This window comes from Thalassophryne amazonica, chromosome 17 (genome assembly GCF_902500255.1).
Source record: "Thalassophryne amazonica chromosome 17, fThaAma1.1, whole genome shotgun sequence".
Lineage (NCBI taxonomy): Eukaryota > Metazoa > Chordata > Actinopteri > Batrachoidiformes > Batrachoididae > Thalassophryne > Thalassophryne amazonica.
In genome coordinates this window covers 65083748-65110250 of record NC_047119.1, presented here as the reverse complement: position 1 = coordinate 65110250, position 26503 = coordinate 65083748, and the positions used below count along the sequence as shown (strand labels likewise).

The 26503-nt window shown below is 43.8% G+C and overlaps 1 protein-coding gene across 6 annotated transcripts in view; it reads right to left on the bottom strand.

Annotated features, from left to right (window-relative positions):
• The window catches only part of tpm2 (tropomyosin 2 (beta)), a 108742-nt gene that overhangs the window by 17775 nt on the left and 64464 nt on the right, over positions 1-26503 (bottom strand). For 3 of the 6 annotated variants that reach the window (XM_034191617.1, XM_034191616.1, XM_034191619.1), the window contains 6 exons: positions 22804-22937; positions 20343-20460; positions 19699-19769; positions 3588-3663; positions 1942-2004; positions 1747-1816 (listed from right to left, as the gene is read on the bottom strand). In XM_034191617.1, coding sequence (XP_034047508.1) covers positions 1747-1816; positions 1942-2004; positions 3588-3663; positions 19699-19769; positions 20343-20460; positions 22804-22937 — 532 coding nt within the window. Of the gene's footprint in view, positions 1-1746; positions 1817-1941; positions 2005-3587; positions 3664-12918; positions 12995-19698; positions 19770-20342; positions 20461-22803; positions 22938-26503 lie in introns of all 6 variants that reach the window. The other 3 variants (XM_034191618.1, XM_034191620.1, XM_034191621.1) reach the window with 1 other exon arrangement.

Genomic DNA, 26503 nt, shown 5'->3' with positions numbered 1-26503 from the left:
CCCGGGCGTTGAGTTCCCTGTCCAGCAGGCTGTACAATCTCTCACGTCCTCAGCGTGAATCAATGGAGACCTACATCCGGGACTCATTAGCTGCCGGGCTGATCCGGAATTCCACCTCCCCGATGGGTGCAGGTTTCTTTTTTGTGGGCAAGAAAGATGGCGGACTCCGTCCATGCATTGATTACAGGGGGCTGAACGACATAACGGTTCGTAATCGATACCCTTTACCCCTGTTGGATTCAGTGTTCACGCCCCTGCATGGAGCCCAAATTTTCACCAAACTGGACCTTAGGAATGCGTATCACCTGGTTCGGATCCGGAAGGGAGACGAATGGAAGACGGCATTTAACACCCCATTAGGTCATTTTGAGTACCTGGTCATGCCGTTTGGCCTCACTAACGCCCCCGCGACATTCCAAGCATTGGTAAACGACATCTTGCGGGACTTCCTGCACCGATTCATCTTCGTATATCTGGATGACATACTCATCTTTTCCCCGGACCCTGAGACTCATGTCCAGCATGTACGTCAGGTCCTGCAGCGGTTGTTGGAGACCCGGCTGTTTGTGAAGGGCGAGAAGTGTGAGTTTCACCGCACCTCTTTGTCCTTCCTGGGGTTCATCATCTCCTCCAACTCCGTCGCCCCTGATCCGGCCAAGGTTGCGGCGGTGAGAGATTGGCCCCAACCAACAAGCCGTAGGAAGCTGCAACAGTTCCTCGGCTTTGCAAATTTCTACAGGAGGTTCATTAAGGGCTACAGTCAGGTAGTTAGCCCCCTGACAGCCCTGACCTCTCCAAAAGTCCCCTTCACCTGGTCAGATCGGTGCGAAGCCGCGTTCAAGGAGCTGAAACGCCGGTTCTCGTCTGCACCAGTTCTGGTGCAGCCCGACCCTAGCCGCCAGTTTGTGGTTGAAGTGGACGCCTCTGACTCAGGGATAGGAGCCGTGCTATCCCAGATCGGAGAGACCGATAAGGTTCTTCACCCGTGTGCCTACGTTTCTCGCAGGTTGACCCCAGCTGAACGGAACTATGACGTTGGCAATCGAGAACTCCTTGCGGTGAAAGAGGCTCTTGAGGAGTGGAGACACCTGTTGGAGGGAGTGTCTGTGCCGTTCACGGTTTTCACTGACCATCGGAACCTGGAGTATATCAGGACCGCCAAGCGGCTGAACCCCAGGCAAGCCCGCTGGTCACTGTTCTTCGGGCGTTTTGACTTCCGGATCACCTATCGCCCCGGGACCAAGAATCACCTGCTGAAGTCAGTGGCTGCAAAGAAAACCTGCACCCTCTTGGCTCTTTCTGGAATACTTTGGACACCACTGGTGTAGTCAATCAGTAGCCAATAGTGCTTTAGTGTGAGGCTGGGCTACAGTTCAGTTTAATCACACAGATCGTGAGTGGCTTCATCAGGTAACCAGGGCTACCCAAACCTGGTCCTTGAGACTACCTGGCCTGCATGACTGTTTGTTTGTTTGTCTGTATTTCTACTCTCCCTGCTCCACCCATGACTAATTAATTCTGACAGGTGTGGTCAGCCAATGAAGCACTTTTAAACATCAGTGTTAAATAATCAGGTGTGAGTAGAGCATGCAAAGCAGCTCCCCTCCAGGAACTGATTTGGGCAGCTCTGGGGAAAACGGTAGTTCATAGTACCTCAGTTCAAAAAACAAGCAGAGACACTCAAACTGTTTAACATTCTAATATATTGTTACTATGTCAATATTGTTAGACTGAGTGTTATAATACCTTCCAAATCATCTATGGTCTTCTCCAGTTTGGCCACAGACCTCTCTGCAAACTCAGCACGTGTCTCAGCCTGGAAAAACACAACACATGTCCAAAAACAGTCTAGCATTCATCAACACAGGTTTTCTGCACGTATTCATGTTTCATTAATGCTATAATGACAAGACAAGCCGAATCAGACTGACAAATGCTTACCTCTTTAAGTTTGTCAGTAAGAACTCTGATTTCTTCTTCATATTTGTCCTCCTTTTGTGAATACTGAAATAAAAACATGAAAGGTGTTCATAAGCAGGTTGTTTCAAACAATGTTTAAATGGATGACAGCCTGCTTTCCTGTTGCCTGAAAATGTCTTCATTGGGTTTCTTCTTGAGAAAAGTAACTAAAGTAGGTTAGGAAACAATAAACTAGCCATCTATAAACAAGCTCTCACACTCTCTCTGCCATACAACCTGCTGACATGTATTATATATCAGTGGTAGTAAATCTGATGTGATGAAATACCTGAATTAACAAACTTGTCAACCCCTGTGCGTGGGGATCGGGGGGACATAGGACTTACTTCTACATCTGCACATGGCGTACTACCATTTTGTGAAGTTTCATTGAAATCCACTAACCAGTTTAGGAGGATCCAAATATTATAGGACTATTATACATCAATTAAATACAAAAGTACAATTATCTACCCTTGAATATGGTAGACAAGAACTATTGTCCTTGTTGCACATCTTAATATGGTATGTGTGGAATTTCACTGAAATCCACCAAATAATGTAGGAGGACTTATACATGCACAGACAGACAGATAGGAGGGGCAGTGTGATTCCTATATAACCCCCAACATTTTAAGGTAAATTAAGATGTTTGTCTTCAACAATCGTGTATTCCACCTATGGGATATGATGCAGTTGGTGTTATCTTTCTTTGTCTGTTATAAGGTTGGAGTTTGTGATGAGGGTTTGTAATGTGTTTTTGTATCAATGCACAGGTTGTTACACTCCTTAATGATGTATTATCAGCAGATACATTTTTGTTTCAAGGTAAATGTGGGGTTCCTGTGAAAACTGAATCCTTGTAGGTTTTTGCCACACAGCCCCAGCTGTCGGGAGGGAGAAAACCAGTTTAAAATATGGTACAAACCACAGGTAATTCTCCATTAGTTATTACTCTTTTTTCAATATAATTTTGTGTTCATTTATGATTTGTGTTCATATCTGTGTGATTGTGCATCGCTGTGTCCAAAGTGTAAATGCATGGTGAACCTAGTTATGTAAAGTGCGCCTGAGTGTTGAGCTCTTAAAATACCACAAAGAAGCTAAGCTACATTTTAGACATGCATTTTAGATGATCTAAAGCACACATGCTTTCCCGTGATAGATGATAGGAACACATTAACTTTTAGACATTTGTCAACAAACATGCCCCTGGGTGCACAGATGACCCCAATGGAAAAATGGGTGCCCAGGGATCAAAATGACAGTTGCGTTAAGAATTGCATTGCAGACACTTAGGGCACTGTGGAAGACAGGGTCCTCAGTGAAAACATTTCTCAATATTTTGTGAAATACGTAAGAACCACAACCACACTTTCAATCAACTGCACTAGCAGGAAAAAGTACAATAGTATGTTTCGACATTCTAGTTTTACATCCTCCCAACTTTATCAGGTTCAAAAGGAGTTAATTTCCTATTACTGTTTGAATATATTTAACAATGTTTTTTTTTTTTCTTATTTTTTTAAGTAGTTTTACAAAGCGCCCAACATATTTCTTACAGTCACATTCATGATGGATGCCACTGGTTAGTACTGAGGCTGAATGATCCTCAGCTCCTACTGTACCTTCTCAGCCTGTGCCTCGAGTGACTTCAAGTTGTTGGTGACATTTTTCAACTCTTCCTCAAGGTCACCTGATTTACTGAGCGATGCAAGAAAGGAAAAAGCAAAAGAAGGAAAAAGAGTGATTCGAGAAAAAGGATAGCAGAGAAGGTCAAACCCTGACATGGTGGACCAATATAGTCTTTGATAAAAGTATCTGCTGTCTCAGACACAGCAGATGCATGTCGGGTTTAGTTGGGTGTGTTCTGTACAGAGGTGGGCCTTGGACTTGTTTAGTGCGGCACTCAACACAAAGTGAGGTTTGACTGTACATTACATGCACAGGCAGATATTTCACATTGTGTGTGGGAGCACACCAATAAAAAAGCAACAATGCTGCAGTGGTAACTGTGTGCACTTCACATCACACTCAAACTCCAAGACAACTGCAAACTCTACTGAGTGTTAAAATAGGTGTGGATCAGCTGTCTGTTAAACTAACAGCTCATCCAAATATAAACCCATACCAAGCATTGTCTTTTTATCTTTCCTTTGAGGGTGACTAGAACACATTCAGCACCCATAAGTGGGAGAAAAGATTTAGCTGCGCGTGGTATTTTGATTGCAAAATATGGAGATGAATTTAATTCACCAAAATCTGTGTATCTTTCCCAGATTTATTCCGAAAGGCAACACAAGTAAACTGTGTGACTTGTGTCTAGTACAATTTTGACTGTTTCATAAAACCAGGCACTGACCATGGCATTATTAATCAATCCCAAAGTGTACCACTACTACTACTACTACTACTACTACTACTACAGAGCTTTGACAATGATGGAAGTACACAATGGTCCAAATAGCAGCAGTGCTCATATTAGTTAGCTGTGCTATGTAATCTAATTTGAGTACATTCTGGTTTACCAAACAGTTCTGAAAACAAATTGACAGATCTTTTGTCTTAAGTACATGCTCACTGAGTGCCCAGGTAGCTCGGCTACCCTGTCACTGCAATGCGTCCCCACGCTATAGTCCAGCACCATATTAGCTCAGAAATTGCCAAATAATGGAACTTTTGCAGAACAAGTTGACATTTCATTTTCTAAAGTCCCAGAAAGTTCCTCTTGTGGCTTTTTCAAAAACCAAGATGGATTTTTTTAACATATCTGTTGAGGAAGTGTCGTGACACGGACCCACAACAGGGGGCGTTAATGAAGGGACAATGGAATAGCCAAAAAGTAACAATTTAATGTTGTGAAGGTGCACAACGTAGTACAGACAAAAACAAATATGCGGTATATCAATCTGACACAAGGTGACGTGTGGCAGGCTCGAAGATAGGAGACGTCCGGTGCGAGAACAGCCGGATCCCACACAGCTTCCACCACCAACGGATCTGAAGAACACCGGAGCCGCCAAGCCCTGCGCCCCGGGTGGCCACTGTCTTCAGCAGTCAGACCCGGTACTGCTGGCAGAAACAGAAACAGTTCTGGATGAGTGTGAGTTCGCACACTCAGTAATCCCACAGTCTGTATACAGTTAGGAGGGAGAACCTCCACCTCCGAATCACACACTCGTGCAGCTCCCAAAATAACCACTTATCTGGGTGGGGTGGGAGGCGAAGCCGTCGCAGTCCACACCAAACGCCAACTCAGCAGACAGGGTATCCGTCCCAGGAAAATGGCTGCAAAGAGATCAGACTAATACTCGGATTAAGGTTCAGCAGAGAATTAATTACCTGTATGGTAGGAGATTTCTCGGCGAGGAGGTGGAGTTGCAGTCCGGCCTTTGTAGTGGTGGTGATGGGTGACAGCTGGTGTTAATAGGCGACAGCTGTCACCTCCCGTGGCTCTGACGCCCTCTCATGCTTGGAGCCCGCACTCCAAGCAGGGCGCCATCTGGTGGTGGTGGGCCAGCAGTACCTCCTCTTCAGCGGCCCACACAACAATATCTTTCAATCAATCAACTTTTTTCTTGTATAGCGCCAAATCACAACAAACAGTTGCCCCAAGGCGCTCCACATTGCAAGGCAAGGCCATACAATAATCATGAAACACAATCTACGTCTAAAGCAACATAACCAAGGGATGGTCCAGGGTCACCCGATCCAGCCCTAACTATAAGCCTTAGCGAAAAGGAAAGTTTTAAGCCTAATCTTAAAAGTAGAGAGGGTATCTGTCTCCCTGATCTGAATTGGGAGCTGGTTCCACAGGAGAGGAGCCTGAAAGCTGAAGGCTCTGCCTCCCATTCTACTCTTACAAACCCTAGGAACTACAAGTAAGCCCGCAGTCTGAGAGCGAAGCGCTCTAATGGGGTAATATGGTACTATGAGGTCCCTAAGATAAGATGGGACCTGATTATTCAAAACCTTATAAGTAAGAAGAAGAATTTTAAATTCTATTCTAGCATTAACAGGAAGCCAATGAAGGGAGGCCAACACGGGTGAGATATGCTCTCTCCTGCTAGTCCCCGTCAGTACTCTAGCTGCAGCATTCTGAACCAACTGAAGGCTTTTTAGGGAACTTTTAGGACAACCTGATAATAATGAATTACAATAGTCCAGCCTAGAGGAAACAAATGCATGAATTAGTTTTTCAGCATCACTCTGAGACAAGACCTTTCTGATTTTAGAGATATTGCGTAAATGCAAAAAGGCAGTCCTACATATTTGTTTAATATGCGCTTTGAATGACATATCCTGATCAAAAATAACTCCAAGATTTCTCACAGTATTACCAGAGATCAGGGAAATGCCATCCAGAGTAACGATCTGGTTAGACACCATGCTTCTAAGATTTGTGGGGCCAAGTACAATAACTTCAGTTTTATCTGAGTTTAAAAGCAGGAAATTAGAGGTCATCCATGTCTTTATGTCTGTAAGACAATCCTGCAGTTTAGCTAATTGGTGCGTATCCTCTGGCTTCATGGATAGATAAAGCTGGGTATCATCTGCGTAACAATGAAAATTTAAGCAATACCGTCTAATAATACTGCCCAAGGGAAGCATGTATAAAGTGAATAAAATTGGTCCTAGCACAGAACCTTGTGGAACTCCATAATTAACTTTAGTCTGTGAAGAAGATTCCCCATTTACATGAACAAACTGTAATCTATTAGACAAATATGATTCAAACCACCGCAGCGCAATGCCTTTAATACCTATGACATGCTCTAATCTCTGTAATAAAATTTTATGGTCAACAGTATCAAAAGCAGCACTGAGGTCCAACAGAACAAGCACAGAGATAAGTCCACTGTCCGAAGCCATAAGAAGATCATTTGTAACCTTCACTAATGCTGTTTCTGTACTATGATGAATTCTAAAACCTGACTGAAACTCTTCAAATAGACCATTCCTCTGCAGGTGATCAGTTAGCTGTTTTACAACTACCCTCTCAAGAATCTTTGAGAGAAAAGGAAGGTTGGAGATTGGCCTATAATTAGCTAAGATAGCTGGGTCAAGTGATGGCTTTTTAAGTAATGGTTTAATTACTGCCACCTTAAAGGCCTGTGGTACATAACCAACTAACAAAGATAGATTGATCATATTTAAGATTGAAGCATTAAATAATGGTAGGACTTCCTTGAGCAGCCTGGCAGGAATGGGGTCTAATAAGCATGTTGATGGTTTGGATGAAGTAACTAATGAAAATAACTCAGACAGAACAATCGGAGAGAAAGAGTCTAACCAAATACCGGCATCACTGAAAGCAGCCAAAGATAACGATACATCTTTGGGATGGTTATGAGTAATTTTTTCTCTAATAGTCAAAATTTTGTTAGCAAAGAAAGTCATGAAGTCATTACTAGTTAAAGTTAATGGAATACTCAGCTCAATAGAGCTCTGACTCTTTGTCAGCCTGGCTACAGTGCTGAAAAGAAACCTGGGGTTGTTCTTATTTTCTTCAATTAGTGATGAGTAGAAAGATGTCCTAGCTTCACGAAGGGCTTTCTTATAGAGCAACAAACTCTTTTTCCAGGCTAAGTGAAGATCTTCTAAATTAGTGAGACGCCATTTCCTCTCCAACTTACGGGTTATCTGCTTTAAGCTACGAGTTTGTGAGTTATACCACGGAGTCAGACACTTCTGATTTAAAGCTCTCTTTTTCAGAGGAGCTACAGCATCCAAAGTTGTCTTCAATGAGGATGTAAAACTATTGACAAGATACTCTAACTCCCTTACAGAGTTTAGGTAGCTACTCTGCTCTGTGTTGGTATATGACATTAGAGAACATAAAGAAGGAATCATATCCTTAAACCTAGTTACAGCGCTTTCTGAAAGACTTCTAGTGTAATGAAACTTATTCCCCACTGCAGGGTAGTCCATCAGGGTAAATGTAAATGTTATTAAAAAATGATCAGACAAAAGGGAGTTTTCAGGGAATACTGTTAAGTCTTCTATTTCCATACCATAAGTCAGAACAAGATCTAAAATATGATTAAAGTGGTGGGTGGACTCATTTACTTTTTGAGCAAAGCCGATAGAGTCTAATAATAGATTAAATGCAGTGTTGAGGCTGTCATTCTCAGCATCTGTGTGGATGTTAAAGTCGCCCACTATAATTATCTTATCTGAGCTAAGCACTAAGTCAGACAAAAGGTCTGAAAATTCACAGAGAAACTCACAGTAACGACCAGGTGGACGATAGATAATAACAAATAAAACTGGTTTTTGGGACTTCCAATTTGGATGGACAAGACTAAGATACAAGCTTTCAAATGAATTAAAGCTCTGTCTAGGTTTTTGATTAATTAATAAGCTGGAATGGAAGATTGCTGCTAATCCTCCGCCCCGGCCCGTGCTACGAGCATTCTGACAGTTAGTGTGACTCGGGGGTGTTGACTCATTTAAACTAACATATTCATCCTGCTGTAACCAAGTTTCTGTTAGGCAGAATAAATCAATACGTTGATCAATTATTATATCATTTACCAACAGGGACTTAGAAGAAAGAGACCTAATGTTTAATAGACCACATTTAACTGTTTTAGTCTGTGGTGCAATTGAAGGTGCTATATTATTTTTTCTTTTTGAATTTTTATGCTTAAATAGATTTTTGCTAGTTATTGGTGGTCTGGGAGCAGGCACCGTCTCTATGGGGATGGGGCAACGAGGGGATGGCAGGGGGAGAGAAGCTGCAGAGAGGTGTATAAGACCACAGCTCTGCCTCCTGGTCCCAACGCTAGACAGTCACAGTTTGGAGGATCCCAAAAAATTGGCCAGATTTCTAGAAATGAGAGCTGCTCCCTCTAAAGTGGGATGGATGCCGTCTCTCCTAACAAGACCAGGTTTTCCACCAGAAGCTTTGCCAATTATCAATGAAGCCCACCTCATTTTTTGGACACCACTCAGACAGCCAGCAATTCAAGGAGAACATGCGGCTAAACATGTCACTCCCGGTCTGATTGGGGAGGGGCCCAGAGAAAACAACAGAGTCCGACATTGTTTTTGCAAAGTTACACACCGATTCAATGTTAATTTTAGTGACCTCCGATTGGCGTAACCGAGTGTCATTACTGCCGACGTGAATTACAATTTTACCAAATTTACGCTTAGCCTTAGCCAGCAATTTCAAATGTCCTTCGATGTCGCCTGCTCTGGCCCCCGGAAGACAATTGACAATGGTTGCTGGTGTCGCTAACTTCACATTTCTCAAAACAGAGTCGCCAATAACCAGAGTTTGATCCTCGGCGAGTGTATCGTCGAGTGGGGAAAAACGGTTAGAGATGTGAACGGGTTGACGGTGTACACGGGGCTTCTGTTTAGGGCTACGCTTCCTCCTCACAGTCACCCAGTCAGCCTGCCTTCCCGACTGCACGGGGTCTGCCAGGGGGGAACTAACGGCGGCTAAGCTACCTTGGTCCGCACCGACTACAGGGGCCTGTTTAGCTGTAGAATTTTCCACGGTGCGGAGCCGAGCCTCCAATTCGCCCAGCCTGGCCTCCAAAGCTACGAATAAGCTGCACTTATTACAAGTACCGTTACTGCTAAAAGAGGCCGAGGAATAACTAAACATTTCACACCCAGAGCAGAAAAGTGCAGGAGAGACAGGAGAAGCCGCCATGCTAAAACGGCTAAGAGCTAGTAGCTATGCTAAGCTAGCGGATTCGAAACTGTTTACCATGATTACTGTACTGCATTTATTTGCATAATTTTAAGGTGAAGAGTGAAAAGACACTTAGTATGTGAAGTGTGTCATGGAAATTAAATAGAAAAACAGAAATCCACAATGGCCATGTTTCTGATGTATCATTCATTTATCGGTCATTTAGATTCAAATGTGGACATTGTCAAATTAGTTTCTCTAACTTCCAAAAGCTGAAACCTTCTAGGTAATGACGGCATAGAGTTTCTCCTGCCTTTATACATGTACGAAGATACTTAAATCAAAATAAATATGTCATCTTTCTAGAGGCAAATCTTTTTTTTTTCTTTTGAAAATATGAATATACAACCCCTGGCAAAAATTATGGAATCACCGGCCTCAGAGGATGTTCATTCAGTTGTTTAATTTTGTAGAAAAAAAGCAGATCACAGACATGACACAAAACTAAAGTAATTTCAAATGGCAACTTTCTGGCTTTAAGAAACACTATAAGAAATCAAGAAAAAAAAGATTGTGGCAGTCAGTAACGGTTACTTTTTTAGACCAAGCAGAGGAAAAAAATATGGAATCACTCAATTCTGAGGAATAAATTATGGAATCACCCTGTAAATTTTCATCCCCAAAACTAACACCTGCATCAAATCAGATCTGCTCGTTAGTCTGCATCTAAAAAGGAGTGATCACACTTTGGAGAGCTGTTGAACCAAGTGGACTGACATGAATCATGGCTCCAACACGAGAGATGTCAATTGAAACAAAGGAGAGGATTATCAAACTCTTAAAAGAGGGCAAATCATCACGCAATGTTGCAAAAGATGTTGGTTGTTCAGTCAGCTGTGTCTAAACTCTGGACCAAATACAAACAACATGGGAAGGTTGTTAAAGGCAAACATACTGGTAGACCAAGGAAGACATCAAAGCGTCAAGACAGAAAACTTAAAGCAATATGTCTCAAAAATCGAAAAATGCACAACAAAACAAATGAGAAACGAATGGGAGGAAACTGGAGTCAACGTCTGTCACCGAACTGTAAGAAACTGCCTAAAGGAAATGGGATTTACATACAGAAAAGCTAAACAAAAGCCATCATTAACACCTAAACAGAAAAAAACAAGGTTACAATGGGCTAAGGAAAAGCAATCGTGGACTGTGGATGACTGGATGAAAGTCATATTCAGTGATGAATCTCGAATCTGCATTGGGCAAGGTGATGATGCTGGAACTTTTGTTTGGTGCCGTTCCAATGGGATTTATAAAGATGACTGCCTGAAGAGAACATGTAAATTTCCACAGTCATTGATGATATGGGGCTGCATGTCAGGTAAAGGCACTTCGGAGATGGCTGTCATTACATCATCAATAAATGCACAAGTTTACGTTGATATTTTGGACAATTGAAAGGATGTTTGGGGATGATGAAATCATTTTTCAAGATGATAATGCATCTTGCCATAGAGCAAAAACTGTGAAAACATTCCTTGCAAAAAGACACACAGGGTCAATGTCATGGCATAGGGTCAATGTCATGGCATAGGGTCAATATCAACGAGCAGATGTGATTTGATGCAGGTGTTAGTTTTGGGAATGAAAATTTACAGGGTGATTCCATAATTTTTTCCTCAGAATTGAGTGATTCCATATTTTTTTCCTCTGCTTGGTCTAAAAAAGTAACAGTTACTGACTGCCACAATCTTTTTTCTTGATTTCTTATTTCTTAACACTCAAAACCTCTAGATACTCATTGTATAGTTTTTCATGACCTTAAAGCGTACCGTTCGGATACTTAAATTATGTTTTTACCTTTCCAGAAGCAATGACATAAGTAAAAGATGTGAAATGGTGGCCATTTTGGATGCCACCTCGGATTTTGAAAAAGCCACAAGGAGGATTTTCAAGGACTTTTAGTATGGGATTCTACACATTTTTCTGGGCCTATCCTGAAAATCTCAGCTTTTTTTCCATAAAACAATCCATTTTTAATACTAAGAATTTTGGACTACTAGGTTGGCTGGTTAGCATGGAGATGGTTTAAAAATTAGCCCATTTGTTATGTGCATGCAAATAATGTATCCAGCCAATTGTCAATATTACTATATCTAACCTTACAGCTGTGTCGTTAGATATTTGTGTATGATTAGCTTCACATTAGCAACATCGCCCAGCTTTCAGCCCCTTCCATTTTGCTGAACTTTGTGGCTAAAATTCCCTTTGTCACATTCCTAATGTGACTGTAGCATTACAGAGCTGGTCTTCTGTAAATGGTGACTGAGAATCATTTGCTGCCAACAGTCAGTGTAGTGACCTTTCTGTTAGGTTCTTTTATCACAGTGAGTGATCTCCAAAAGAATTGGACAGGAAATGGACTTCAAAGTTTAAATGTTGTATTGAAAAGGTTCAAACCCTGCTACAGAGAGTCATGTAACAGTGCTGGGATCTTTTGAACAGATCACATGCAACCATCTGGACAAAGAGCCTAGATTTCCTCTCTATGCTACCTTTTGTTCCTCCAGCCTAAGCCACTCCCATATGGGCAGTCCTTAGCCTGTCTTGAATCAGTGTCTATGTGAGTTGGCTACAAAGTGAGGTGAAGTAGGTGGGTGTTTGCTCGTGTTGTGTTCAAGGTTGTTATGTAGAAAATCTTAATGTGTATGTCTACAATATAGTGTAGTGTCACGCAATAAAAACAGATTGTTCCATCATGCTGATTCTTTTCCAAATAGACGTGAATACTTTGGTTTTTATCAATTAAGCATCTATTAAAAGGTCAGATGGTTTTATCAATTAGACTGCTGTAAAAAGATCAGACAGTTTTACCAAATACAAGGACATTTTGGATGTGCGTCAGCCATTTTGTGTTATGCATCATGGAACACTCTTACATTTCCATTGACTGACTGCTGGCATGTTTTTGTCCTATTAACACACATGCCCAAACTGGAAAAAGCTGACACAGTATTGGTCGTATTAGTTATCTGGTCCTTGAGACATTTGGAATTGTTGAACTACCAGATGCCTATTTTGAGCAAAATTGCAGGAAAAAAAACGTGGTCACACATAAAAGGACTGATGCTGGGTAAGAGACAAATTAACACTTTTTAGCAAAACCTGAAATTAAACACTGCTTAAAAGACCTGTTTGATGTCAAAGTGCAAGTGCTGATTAGAGAGAAGACAGAGCGAGAGAGAGAGGGGCTTAGAGGTAGTGGGTCATCATCAAGGTTTCTGCGGTCTTGTTCATATAGAAATTACCTCTTCCTCTCCACACATCATGGACTTCAAATTCTGGTCCATGAGTCTAAGCTCTTCTTCCAGCTCTCTCACCCGCCTGCATCAGTTAGTCCACAACCAGGAGGTCAGGGGTGAGCATGGAATGGGGACGGCAGCCATTAAACAGTACACATTCCCAGTGGGGTACAGGGCGTAGCGGTGAGTTCAGACATGCATTACAGAATAACAAGAACACAAAAAACACACAGTCACGTCTCCACATGATTAGTGGACACAGTATCTACAACCCCAATTCCAATGAAGTTGGGTCATTGTGTGAAATGTTAATAGAAACAGAATACAATGATTTGCAAATCCTCAACCTATATTCAATTGAATATAGGTTGAATTGAAAGACAAGATATTTAATGTTCAAACTGAACTTTATTGTTTTTGTGTAAATGTTTGCTCATTTTGAAATGGATGCCTGCAACACGTTTCAAAAAAGCTGGGACAGTGGTATGTTTACCACTGTGTTACATCACCTTTCCTTCTAACAGCACTCAATAAATATTTGGGAACTGAGGACACTAACTGTGAGTGTCATGATTGGGTATAAAAGGAGCATCCCCAAAAGGCTCAGCCGTTCACAAGCAAAGCTGGGGTGAGGATCACCACTTTGTGAACAACTGCATGAAAAATAGTCCAGCAGTTTAAGAACAATGTTTCTCAATGTTCAATTGCAAGGAATTTAGGGCTTCCATCATCTACAGTCCATAATATAATCAGAAGATTCAGAGAATCTGGAGAACTTTCTACACGTAAGCGGCAAGGCCGAAAACCAACACTGAATGCCCATGACCTTTGATCCCTCAGGTGGCACGGCATTAAAAACCGACATCATTGTGTAAAGGATCTTACTGCGTGGGCTCAGGAACACTTCAGAAAACCACTGTCAGTTAACACAGTTCATCGCTACATCTACAAGTGCAAGTTAAAACTCTACCATGCAAAGTGAAAGCCATACATCAACAACATCCAGAAATGCCGCTGCCTTCTTTGGGCCCGAGCTCATTTGAAATGGGCAGACGCAAAGTGGAAAAGTGTGCTGTGGTCTGATGAGTCCACATTTCAAATTATTTTTGGAAATCATGGACATCGTGGCCTCTGGACAAAAGAGAAAAAAAGACCATCCAGATTGTTACCAGCACAAAGTTCAAAAGCTGTGATGGTATGGGGGTGTGTTAGTGCCCATGGCATGGGCAACTTACACATCTGTGACAGCACCATCAATGCTGAAAGGTACATCCAGGTTTTGGAGCAACACATGCTGCCATCCAAGCAACATCTTTTTCAGGGACGTCCCTGCTTATTTCAGCAAGACAATGCCAAGCCACATTCTGCACGTGTTACAACAGCGTGGCTTCGTAGTAAAAGAGTGCAGGTACTAGACTGGCCTGCCTGCAGTCCAGACCTATCACCCATTGAAAATGTGTGGCGCATTATGAAGCGCAAAATACAATGGAGACCCCGGACTGTTGAATAACTGAAGTCGTACATCAAGTAAGAATGGGAAAGAATTGTTGTGGTTTGCCCCTGGTCTGCTGGCCTCTGTCTTTTTATGTTTTCAGGTGAAGCTGAGGTGGAGCTGCTGGTGATTTGGCTGGGTGCTTTTCGCTGTGTGTACGTCAGGGCTCTGCTCCCCACTGCCAGAGGGCACGTGGGCCCTGCCCCATCTGTCAAGACGGCACATGGAATTGACAGAGCGGCGTGTCACAGCTGAACTGGATCTACACTGAGTGGGTGCTCACAGCTGGGCTGGATCTACACTGAGTGGGTGTTCACAGCTGACACTCATCAGCACTCCTGATTTAACCCCGAACCTGTCATGGGTTCGGTGCCAGATTCTTTCCTGAGACCACCTGAAGAACCTCCGTGTTTCTCCTGGTCGGACCTGGGTTGCCATGGGTTCCCAGCTGTGCCAAGCCATCACACCCAGCCGGTAACTCAAGCTTCTGTTTTCTGTTTGTCTCATGGTGTATTTTGTTTGGCGTTCTGCCGCCACTTTGGAGCTAATGTCACTTTCCTGTTTTCCTGATGCAAGCCTCTGAGCTCCTTGATTTTTGTTTCCCTGTGGAGTTTTTGGACTGAAGCCAAGTGCTTGCTCACAGGGGGTCGTTTTGACCATTGGGGTTTTTACGTAATTATTGTATGGCCTTGCCTTACAATATAAAGCGCCTTGGGGCAACTGTTTGTTGTGATTTGGCGCTATATAAATAAAATTGATTGATTGATTGAAGTCTCCGCTCTTGTTGCAACTCCACCTCTGTGGGCTCCCATGTCCACAACATTAACTGTCTGTTTTTTCACTGGCGCTTTCAGGCACAGTCTGTAACCCGCCGTGTTTTTTCCCTCTCGAGTTTCCAGACTCTATGTTACATGTCGTGTTTTTCCTGCCATGTCATTCCAAGTTTCTAATTATGCCGTTATCAATTGTTTCTTTTCCTGCAGTGTGAGCTTTGGCTTTCTTCTTCTTTGTCTTTCGGCTGTTCCCGTTAGGGGTCGCCACAGCAGATCAATCGTTTCCATCTCGCCCTGTCCTCTGTATCTTACTCTGTCACACCAACCACCTGCATGTCCTCTCTCAGCACATCCATGAACCTCCTCTTTGGTCTCCCTCTTCTCCTCCTGTCTGGTGGCTCCATCCTCAGCATCCTTCTCCCTATATACCCTGGGTCCGTCCTCTGCACATGTCCAAACCATCTCAATCTCGCCTCTCTGACTTTGTCTCCAAACCGTCCCACCTGAGCTGTCCCTCTGATATGTTCATTCCTAATCTTGTCCATTCTTGTCACTCCCAAAGAGAATCTCAACATCTTCAGCTCTGCCACCTCCAGCTCTGCCTCCTGTCTTTTTGTTAGTGCCACCGTCTCTAAACCATACAACATAGCTGGTCTCACTACTGTTTTGTAAACTTTCCCCTTCACTCTTGCTGATATTCTTCTGTCACAAATCACTCCTGCCACCTTTCTCAACCCACTCCACCCTGCCTGCACTCTCTTCTTCACCTCTCTACCACACTCTCCATTACTTTGAACAGCTGACCCCAAATATTTAAACTCATCTACTTTCACCACTTCTACTCCTTGTAACTGCACTATTCCACTGGGCTCCCTCTCATTCACACACATGTACTCAGTCTTGCTTCTACTGACTTTCATTCCCCTTCTCTCCAAAGCATATCTCCACTTCTCCAGACTAGACTCAACTTGCTCTCTACTCTCACTACAGATCACAATGTCATCTGCAAACATCATAGTCCATGGGGACTCCTGTCTGATCTCATCCGTCAACCTGTCAATCACCACTGCAAACAAGAAAGGACTCAGAGCTGATCCTTGGTGTAATCCCACCTCCACCTTGAATCAGTCTGTCATTCCGACTGCGCATCTCACCGCTGTCACACTATTCTTGTACATGTCCTACACTACCCTAACATACTTCTCTGCCACTCCAGACTTCCTCATACAATACCACAACTCTTCTCTTGGCACCCTATCATAAGCTTTTTCTAAGTCCACAAACACACAATGTAACTCTTTCTGTCCTTCTCTGTACTTTTCCAACAGCATTCTCAGAGCAAACATTGCATCTGTAGTGCTCTTTCTCGGCATGAAACCATATTGCTGCTCACAGATCTTCACCTGTTTTCTAAGCCTAGCTTCTACTACTCTTTCCCATAACTTCATGCTGTGGCTGATCAGCTTTATGCCTCTGTAGTTACTGCAGCTCTGCACATCACCCTTGTTCTTGAAAATAGAACCAGCACACTTCGTCTCCACTCCTCAGGCATCCTCTCACTTTCCAAGATTTTATTAAACAATCTGGTTAGAAACTCTACTGCCATCTCTCCTAGACATTTCCATGCCTCCACTGGAATGTCATCTGGACCAACTGCCTTTCCACTCTTCATCCTCTTCATAGCAGCCCTCACTTCTTCCTTGCTAATCTCTTGTACTTCCTGATTTACTCTCACCACATCATCCAGCCTTTTCTCTCACTCATTTTCTTTATTCATCAGCTCTTCAAAATATTCCCTCCACCTTCTCAGCACACACTCCTCACTTGTCAGCACATTACCATGTGCATCTTTTACCACCCTAACCTGCTGCACATCCTTTCCAGCTCTGTCCCTTTGTCTGGCCAATCGGTACAAGTCTTTTTCTCCTTCCTTACTATTCAACTTCTTGTACAGCTCGCAATATGCCTTTTCCTTTGCTTTTGCCACTTCTCTTTTCGCCTTACGCTGCATCTCCTTGTACTCCTGTCTACTTTCTTCATCTCTCCGACTATCCCAAAACTTTTTCGCCAACCTCTTTCTCCTTATGCTTTCCTGGACCTCTTCATTCCACCACCAAGTTTCCTTGTCTTCCTTCCACTGTCCAGATGTCATACCCAGTACTGCCCTAGCTGTCTCCCTCACCACATCTGCAGTACTTTTCCAGTTGTCCAAAATTGCTTCCCCTCCAACTAGTGCTTCTCTCACCTGCTCGCTAAATTTCACACAAGTCTTCCTCCTTCAGCTTCCACCATCTGATCCTTTGTTGAGCTCTCACTCTCTTCTTCTTCTTTACCTCTAAAGTCATCCTACAAACAACCATCATATGCTGTCTAGTGACACTCTCTCCTGCTACCACCTTACAGTCTGTGATTTCTTTTAGCTTGCATCTCCTATAAAGAATGTAGTCCACCTGTGTGCACCTTCCTCCACTCTTATATGTTACCCTGTGCTCCTCCCTTTTCTTAAAGTAGGTATTCACCACAGCCATTTCCATACTTTTTGCAAAATCAACTACCATCTGTCCTTCCCCATTCCTATCCTTGATACCATATCTACCCATTACTTCCTCATCACCTCTGTTCCCGTCACCAACATGCCCATTGAAGTCTGCTCCTATCACCACTCTTTCATGCTTGGGCACACTCTCCACCACCTCATCTAACACACTCCAGAAATCTTCTTTCTCCTTCATCTCACAACCTACCTGTGGGGCATATGCACTGATGATATTCATCATCACCCCTTCAATTTCCAACTTCACACTCATCACCCTGTCAGACACTCACTTAACCTCCAACACATTTTTAACATACTCTTCCTTTAAAATGACCCCAACACCATTTCTCTTCCTGTCCTCACCATGGTACAACAACTTGTACCCACCGCCGATGCTCCTGCTCTTACTTCCCTTCCACTTGGTCTCTTGCACACACAATATGTCTACCTTTCTCCTCTCCATCATATCAGCCAGCTCTCTCCCTTTACCAGTCATACTACCAACATTCAAAGTCCCCACTCTCATTTCCACCCTTCTAGTTTTTCAAAGTCCCCACTCTCATTTCCACCCTTCTAGTTACTATTACTTGTAATTCATACTTAAGTAATGTAAAACAGTTCATACGTTTTTTTCACGTCACGCTTTTTTTTCTGGCTTTAACATGGACATATTCACACGCAGCTGTTAATTATCAGTCCGTTCATCTTCGCGCTGCATAGTGTTCAGCAGGTATACTGCTCAGAGTTCGCTCCTCTTTATGGAGTTCAGTTAACATCAATGTGTAATCTGTAATTCGGGTTGGCGCTGTTTTAGTACAGTGTGCAGTCATTTTGTTATTCCATGGGTTGAACCGTTCAGTTACAGTATGATCTAATCTGCTGATAGGTGGGAGTGATCAACATACAGCCACTAAACTCTGAGTATGTACCTGTGGTTCTCTGAGTGCAGTTTCCCAGAGAATGTGAGCTGCCAAGTTGCTGCATACATTTAAGCCTGGAACTTGGAGCTGTCATCTAACTGTCAGTCTGCCACATATGCCCACCTTTAGGGTGTGTCATGTCAAACTAAGATCCTGAATGAACAAAGACTGATAAGAACTGGACTCCTGAATGAACTGCACTTTTGGTCTAACTCCCACCTGGAATGAACTAAGACTTTCTTCTGAACTAACCACATGAATGAACTGAACCTCTGAACTACTTAGTTTGGATTTATTTTTATTTCCAGATGTGTGCCCATATGCACTCCATAATCTCACCTGCCCTCTCACTATCCCCCCACAGTCCCAGCAGCGCCACAGGCTCAATTCCCTGGTTCCTGTCCCGGTCCTGTCTGTCTCGTCCATCCAGTCCTTGTGGTCCATCCTCCTTTGTTCTTCCACTGCGCAGTCCCTTGATTGGTTCAATAAACTTTTTGTTAACTCCTCCTGTGTCTGCCTTACTGCTCCTGCTCTTGGGTCTAACACGCAACCCGGTACCAGACCGTAACAAGAATTCCACCTACAAAGCTTCAACAATTAGTGTCCTCAGTTCCCAAACGCTTATTGAATGTTGTTAGAAGGAAAGGTGATGTAACACAGTGGTAAACATACCACTGTCCCAGCTTTTTTGAAACATGTTACAGGCATCCATTTCAAAATGAGCAAATATTTGCACAAAAACAATAAAGTTTATCAGTTTCAACATTAATTAAATATCTTGTCTTTGTGGTGTATTCAACTGAATATAGGTTGAAGAGCATTTGCAAATCATTGTATTCTTTGTTTTTCTTTACATTTTACACAACGTCCCAAATTCATTGGAATTGGGGTTGTATGTGTTATACATGCAGAAAACCATTTCAGCTATAAACATGTCAGAAATACATGAACAGCATCAAGTTGCCATACTGTAGAAGTGATCATGTGATCAGCACTATGTCAGCATCAATAATGCACTGTGGGTCTTCTGCTGGTGTGGGTTTTCAAAGACAGGTGTTGACTTACGCCTCGGCCACCTCAGCACGCTCCTCTGAGCGCTCCAGATCACCCTCCAGAATTACCAGCTTACGCGCAACCTGCAAACATCCAACACACACACTTCAGTCCTCAATGCCAGGACAGAAAACTGTTTTTCACACCAAAATCAAATGGAACACGTCCCCTCTACAAACGAACGTCTGCAGTCATTTATCACAAATTGTTTGACACATGTACCACACTTACTTTAAATTAAACCAGCCCTCAGATAAAATTCCAAAGCATTAAAAAATGTTTTGTTTGAGTCATCAGTAGAGGGCGCTCACTCAATACCGAATCTTTGGTGACAGTGGGTAGTGAGCTCATTTCCACAGTGGAAGGCTCTCAGTTCAAAGCCATCTGTGCCCATTCTCCATGTAAGGTGAAGCTGCATCAAGAAGGGCGTCCGGTGTAAAACTTTGGCCAAAAACCAACAAACAGATCCAGGTAGTAATCCTGAAGGAAAAACTTATAATTTATATCCCAGTCTTATGGTAGTAAGAGTTAAACTTTAATGTTACATTTTATTGGCATTCTTGACCATCAATTATACACGTCCCTGAAACAGAGCATGATGGACAAGCACTGAGCTCACACAGGCATCCTTAAAAAAAATCATCATCATCACTAACCTCTTCATATTTGCGGTCAGCTTCCTCAGCGATGTGTTTGGCTTCTTTCAGCTGCATCTCCTGGATTTCCATTTTCTCCTCATCTTTGGTTGCTCTGTTCTCTATGACCTTCATTCCTCTGATTGACATGAACAACAGGCAGCAATGAGCAGAGCTCACAATCGTAAACAAACGTCTTAATCAGCACACTGGATCGAACAGGAGAACACAGTACTGACATAAAACCCAGAAATACTTTGAAATTGTATTAAATCTGTATACCATTTAGTCAAAATTTAGCCCCACTGACATTTTACTTCCCTAGCAACGGAGAAGACATGGTGGCTAACGAAATGACAAAAAAGAATAAACATTTCTCCAGAATTTGTCCAATTTAAGAGGCAATTTGTTATTTTTACATTAAATAAGAAAAGAGTCATTTTTGTTTGTTTTGTGAAATGTCTATGGGTAGATGTAAAAAAATCATAACATTTTGGTGCTGAAACCAAACTTTGTTTTTTTAACTAGGGCCTCTAGAAGGGTCAATTTAAAATTAGCTTTTGAAATTGAAATATCTGAATGTGCCAATCACTCTCCAGCTTCATTTTCATTGATACAGCTCTTTGATGAAAGGTGTTCTAAAAAATTTACATTTCAGTGTAGGGCACTGCATGTAAGGGGTGGTGCAAAACACTTTTTGTTGAAGGCATTTTTGTACTGCACCTCCAACATCACAAACTCGTTTATGCATGATGTGATTCGATTAGCAAGCCCAATACTGTAATAATTGAAATAAATGTTGGTGGTAGTGGAATCATGTCATGCATAAACTATCTTGTGATGTTGAGAGCACTACAAAAATGCCAAAAGTACAAGCGTCACTGCAGAAAAAAGTAGCACTTTGCACCTCTCCCCTATAGGTGGTGCCCTAAACTCCCTAATGAGAACCAAGGTTAGCAGTCACTGGTGCACTGAGATATTCCAATTTTAAAAGCTAGTAAGTCTAATTTTTTAGTTTCTAGGTGGCAAAAATGTTTTTCTATCTACCCACTGGCCTTTTACCAAAAGCATTTCAAGAAAACTGCACAGGCCATGTAAACTGTTTGGTATCAGCTGAATGTGATGTAGGTTCTGAGTCTTCATCACTGAAGCAGCTGCTCTGAGCTGTGGGCAGGAGGTCAGAGGTTCCTGTCATGGTGCCAACATAATAAAGGAAGTTGTCAGGCTGAAAAAGGAAACTTTGTGGGATTTTTGGTTGCCTGGGCACTACTGAAGCAGCTGCCAGATATCTGAAGTCAAACTTTGTCACAGAAAGAGTCTAGGGAGGATCCTTGGGTAACACTTGTTTGTGTGTCAAACCAAGGTTTACCAAACAGAGGAGTTAAATTCTGAACAAATGTCCACTATAACCTTTTGACCATGTGGTGCGTTTGTCTGTGCTGAGAATCCAGGCGACTGGAGAAGGCCAAAGGGATGATCACGTTTCATCTGGAAGATAAATGGCTACTTTCAAGAGGTGGGGATGGAACAGCTGCCTGCCATCCAGGACACAAGATGATGTGATGTGCAGCACCAGCACACGCCCCCAAACCTGACCTGACTGTTCAATGCCCCAGAGCTGTGCACCTTTCACATTGACTGCTTTCCCTTGCACAAAGTGATGCAGTAATAGCAGCACCTTTGTGCCCAGCATTCAATTTTGCCCTCAAAAACACATGTCTGCAAAATGGCTATATGCACTCAGCCACACTCCAAACAGATTTGTGCCATGTGTTTTAGACTGTATGATTTGAAAATATTTCCCAGCTGGCTTGGGAACGCCTTGGGATCCCTCGGGAAGAGTTACCAGACTCACATCCGCACGCACACCTACAGACAATGTTTAAGGTTTCTAGTTCATCTAACCTGCATGTCTTTAGATGTGAGAGGAAGCTGGAGCACCCGGAGGGAACCCACGCAAACACAGAGAGAACATGTAAAGTACACACAGAGTGGCCACAGGTGGGAATTGATCCCATGACATTCCTGCTGTGAGGCAACTGTGCTAACCACTAAGCCACTGTGCTGCCAATGAGGAAGATGAGTCCTTTAAAGGAGAGCAGCTTCTTCTCCGATGGACTTTGGTCACAGGTGAGTGTCAGTGACAGGCTTTAGAATCTCCAGACAGGGCGCTGTATATGTGAAAGATTTGAGATCCTCTGAGGAGCTGCCCTGGATAGACAATGAAAATGAAAGTATGAATCTTTGTGCTGCATTTTATGTATGACTAGTAATGTTTACTGGTCACCATATACAGCAGCCTCCTGACAGCCTGCATAAAATATAACTTTTCTCTGAGTATCACACAACACCAGAGTGAACAACAGCTCCATGTTGTCTTAAAAACAATGTGCAGTATTGTGTGTTGTGTAAGACTGACTGTGTGTTCCATCCAGATGTTCCTGAGAATTGTTTGTCACTTGGTGTCACGCAAGCTCTTCACCTCTCACTCTCGTCTGCAGCTTTTTCAGCCTCTTCCAGCTTCTGCAGGGCGGTGGCCAGTCTCTCCTGAGCTCGGTCCAGCTCCTCCTCAACCAGCTGGATACGCCTGTTTAGTGAAGCTACCTCTGCTTCAGCCTGCAGAGACAAACGGGGACAACATGCTGTGCATTATAAAAAATTAAAAAAAAAGCTTTAATCAGTGCTTCATGCCCTAATGGGGGAGGTGATGGTCTCATGGTTAAGCGTTGGGCTTGAGACCAGAGTTCAAGTGCTTTGAGCGTCTGATGCAGATAGAAAAGTGATAAATAAATGCAGTCCATTTACCATTTAATGGGCAACTCAGCCAGAGGATTCAGGTCCAAATCCTACATTTTTAGGCTGTGTTCTTTTCAAACAAATACATGACACCACTCATTAGAGGTCAACCTTGGAACAAACCTATACACTGAGCAGCCATAACATTGTGACCACCTGCCTAATATTGTGTAAGCCCCCTTGCTGCGACCAAAACAGCCCTGACCCGTTGAGGCATGGACCCCACTGGACCTCTGAAGGTGTGCTGTGATAACTGGCAACAAACCCTTAGCAGCAGATCCTGCTGTTGGATCAGACCACATAGGCCAGCCTTCGCTTTCTACGCACATCAATGACCAATGGTCATCAATGACCCTGTCACCGGTTCACCAGTTTTCCTTCCTTGGACCATTTTTTGCTGGAACTGACCACTATAAGCCAGGACCATCCCAGAAGAGCTGCAGTTTTGGAGATGCTCTGCTCCAGTCATTCAGCCATCACAATTCAAATTTTGTCAAAGTCGCTCAAATCTTTGTGCATCACCATTTTTCCTGCTTACACCACATAAACTTCGAGGACAAAATGCTAACTTACCGCCTAATATATCCCACCCACTGACAGGACCGCAATCACTGACCCACAGCAAGAAGATAATAAAGGAATATTAACTGAGCGCAAGGTCTGTACAGGAATATCAGACCTCGGTCTTTTTTATACGGACCAAGCGCAGCAAACGAGGTTAACAATTCGTTTATTATATGGCTGTTCGGAGCTGTTTTCATATTGTTGGTCTTCATTTTGCATGTACACTTCGAGCTCGTCAGTGTAACAAAAATCACTCAGAGAATGGTCCTCTTTGTTGCTCATAATGTCTTTGCTCACTTTTTGTTTTGTTTTATTTCGCATCATGAAAATTGTAAATAAAGTTGCAAATTTGATATGCAATCTGGACTGATTTGTATAGAGGTAAATTTGTCTCAATACTTGCAAATGCACAGAGGGTGATTTACAAATATCCCTTGAGCACGTACTGACTCAGTGCAGGTCTTACAAATGATTTCCCCCTACTCCCAGACAAAAATAACAGTATGTTGGTTGTTCAATACACAATATATTAAACCACGCTGTAAGATGTTTATTAAAAAAAAGAACAATTATAAACTGTACACTCTTTTACTTGTCTGTGCCGTTTTCTTTTTTAAATAAACAATAACAGACAAACGTGATGTGGGTGGTGTTTACGTTGGGTTGTTTTGGTTTACAATAAATAAAATTCAGCTTTTACACTGTAAAAAATAATCCAGTTGTTTTTACAGAAAAATTCTGTCAGCTGTGCTTTCCAGGGGAATTCTGTCAAAATTACAATGTCTGACCTGTCTCTCTGTGTCTCACCCTCTGTCTGGCCTGTTTCTCTGTGTCTCACCCTCTGTCTGGCCTGTCTCTGTGTCTTACCCGCACTCTGACCTGTCGCTCTGTGTCTCACCCTCTGTCTGGCCTGTCTGTCTGCTGTCTCTGTGTCTTACCCACACTCTGGCCTGTCTCTCTGTGTCTCACCCTCTGTCTGGCCTGTCTCTTTGTGTCTCACCCTCTGTCTGGGCTGTCTCTCTGTCTTACCCGCACTCTGGCCTGTCTCTCTGTGTCTCACCCTCTGTCTGGCCTGTCTCTCTGTCTTACCTGCACTCTGACCTGTCGCTCTGTGTCTCACCCTCTGTCTGGCCTGTCTGTCTGCTGTCTCTGTGTCTTACCCACACTCTGGCCTGTCTCTCTGTGTCTCACCCTCTGTCTGGCCTGTCTCTTTGTGTCTCACCCTCTGTCTGGGCTGTCTCTCTGTCTTACCCGCACTCTGGCCTGTCTCTCTGTGTCTCACCCTCTGTCTGGCCTGTCTCTCTGTCTTACCCGCACTCTGACCTGTCTCTCTGTGTCTCACCCTCTGTCTGGCCTGTCTCTCTGCTGTCTCTCTGTCTTACCCGCACTCTGGCCTGTCTCTCTGTGTCTCACCCTCTGTCTGGCCTGTCTCTCTGCTGTCTCTCTGTCTTACCCGCACTCTGGCCTGTCTCTCTGTGTCTCACCCTCTGTCTGGCCTGTCTCTGTGTCTTACCTGCACTCTGACCTGTCTCTCTGTGTCTCACCCTCTGTCTGGCCTGTCTGTCTGCTGTCTCTGTGTCTTACCCACACTCTGGCCTGTCTCTCTGTGTCTCACCCTCTGTCTGGCCTGTCTCTTTGTGTCTCACCCTCTGTCTGGGCTGTCTCTCTGTCTTACCTGCACTCTGGCCTGTCTCTCTGTGTCTCACCCTCTGTCTGGCCTGTCTCTCTGCTCTGTGTCTTACCCGCACTCTGACCTGTCTCTCTGTGTCTCACCCTCTGTTTGGCCTGTCTCTCTGCTGTCTCTCTGTCTTACCCGCACTCTGGCCTGTCTCTCTGTGTCTCACCCTCTGTCTGGCCTGTCTCTCTGTCTTACCCGCACTCTGGCCTGTCTCTCTGTGTCTCACCCTCTGTCTGGGCTGTCTCTCTGTCTTACCTGCACTCTGGCCTGTCTCTCTGTGTCTCACCCTCTGTCTGGCCTGTCTCTCCGCTGTCTCTGTGTCTTACCCGCACTCTGGCCTGTCTCTCTGTGTCTCACCCTCTGTCTCTGCCTGTCTCTCTGTCTTACCCGCACTCTGGCCTCTGTGTCCCACCATCTGTCTGGCCTGTCTCTCTGTCTTACCCGCACTCTGACCTGTCTCTCTGTGTCTCACCCTCTGTCTGGCCTGTCTCTCTGCTGTCTCTCTGTCTTACCTGCACTCTGGCCTGTCTCTCTGTGTCTCACCCTCTGTCTGGCCTGTCTGTCTTACCCGCACTCTGGCCTGTCTCTCTGTGTCTCTCCGCTGTCTCTGTGTCTTACCCGCACTCTGGCTGTCTCTCTGTGTCTCACCCTCTGTCTGGCCTGTGTCTCCGCTGTCTCTGTGTCTTACCCGTACTCTGGCCTGTCTCTCTGTGTCTCACCCTCTGTCTGGCCTGTCTCTCCGCTGTCTCTGTGTCTTACCCGCACTCTGGCCTGTCTCTCTGTGTCTCACCCTCTGTTTGGCCTGTCTCTCCGCTGTCTCTGTGTCTTACCCGCACTCTGGCCTGTCTCTCTGTGTCTCACCCTCTGTCTGGCCTGTGTCTCCACTGTCTCTGTGTCTTACCCGCACTCTGGCCTGTCTCTCTGTGTCTCACCCTCTGTCTGGCCTGTCTCTCTGTCTTACCCGCACTCTGGCCTGTCTCTCTGTGTCTCACCCTCTGTCTGGCCTGTCTCTCTGCTGTGTCTGTGTCTTACCTGCACTCTGGCCTGTCTCTCTGTGTCTCACCCTCTGTCTGGCCTGTCTGTCCTGCTGTCTCTCTGTCTTCCCGCACTCTGACCTGTCTCTCTGTGTCTCACCCTCTGTCTG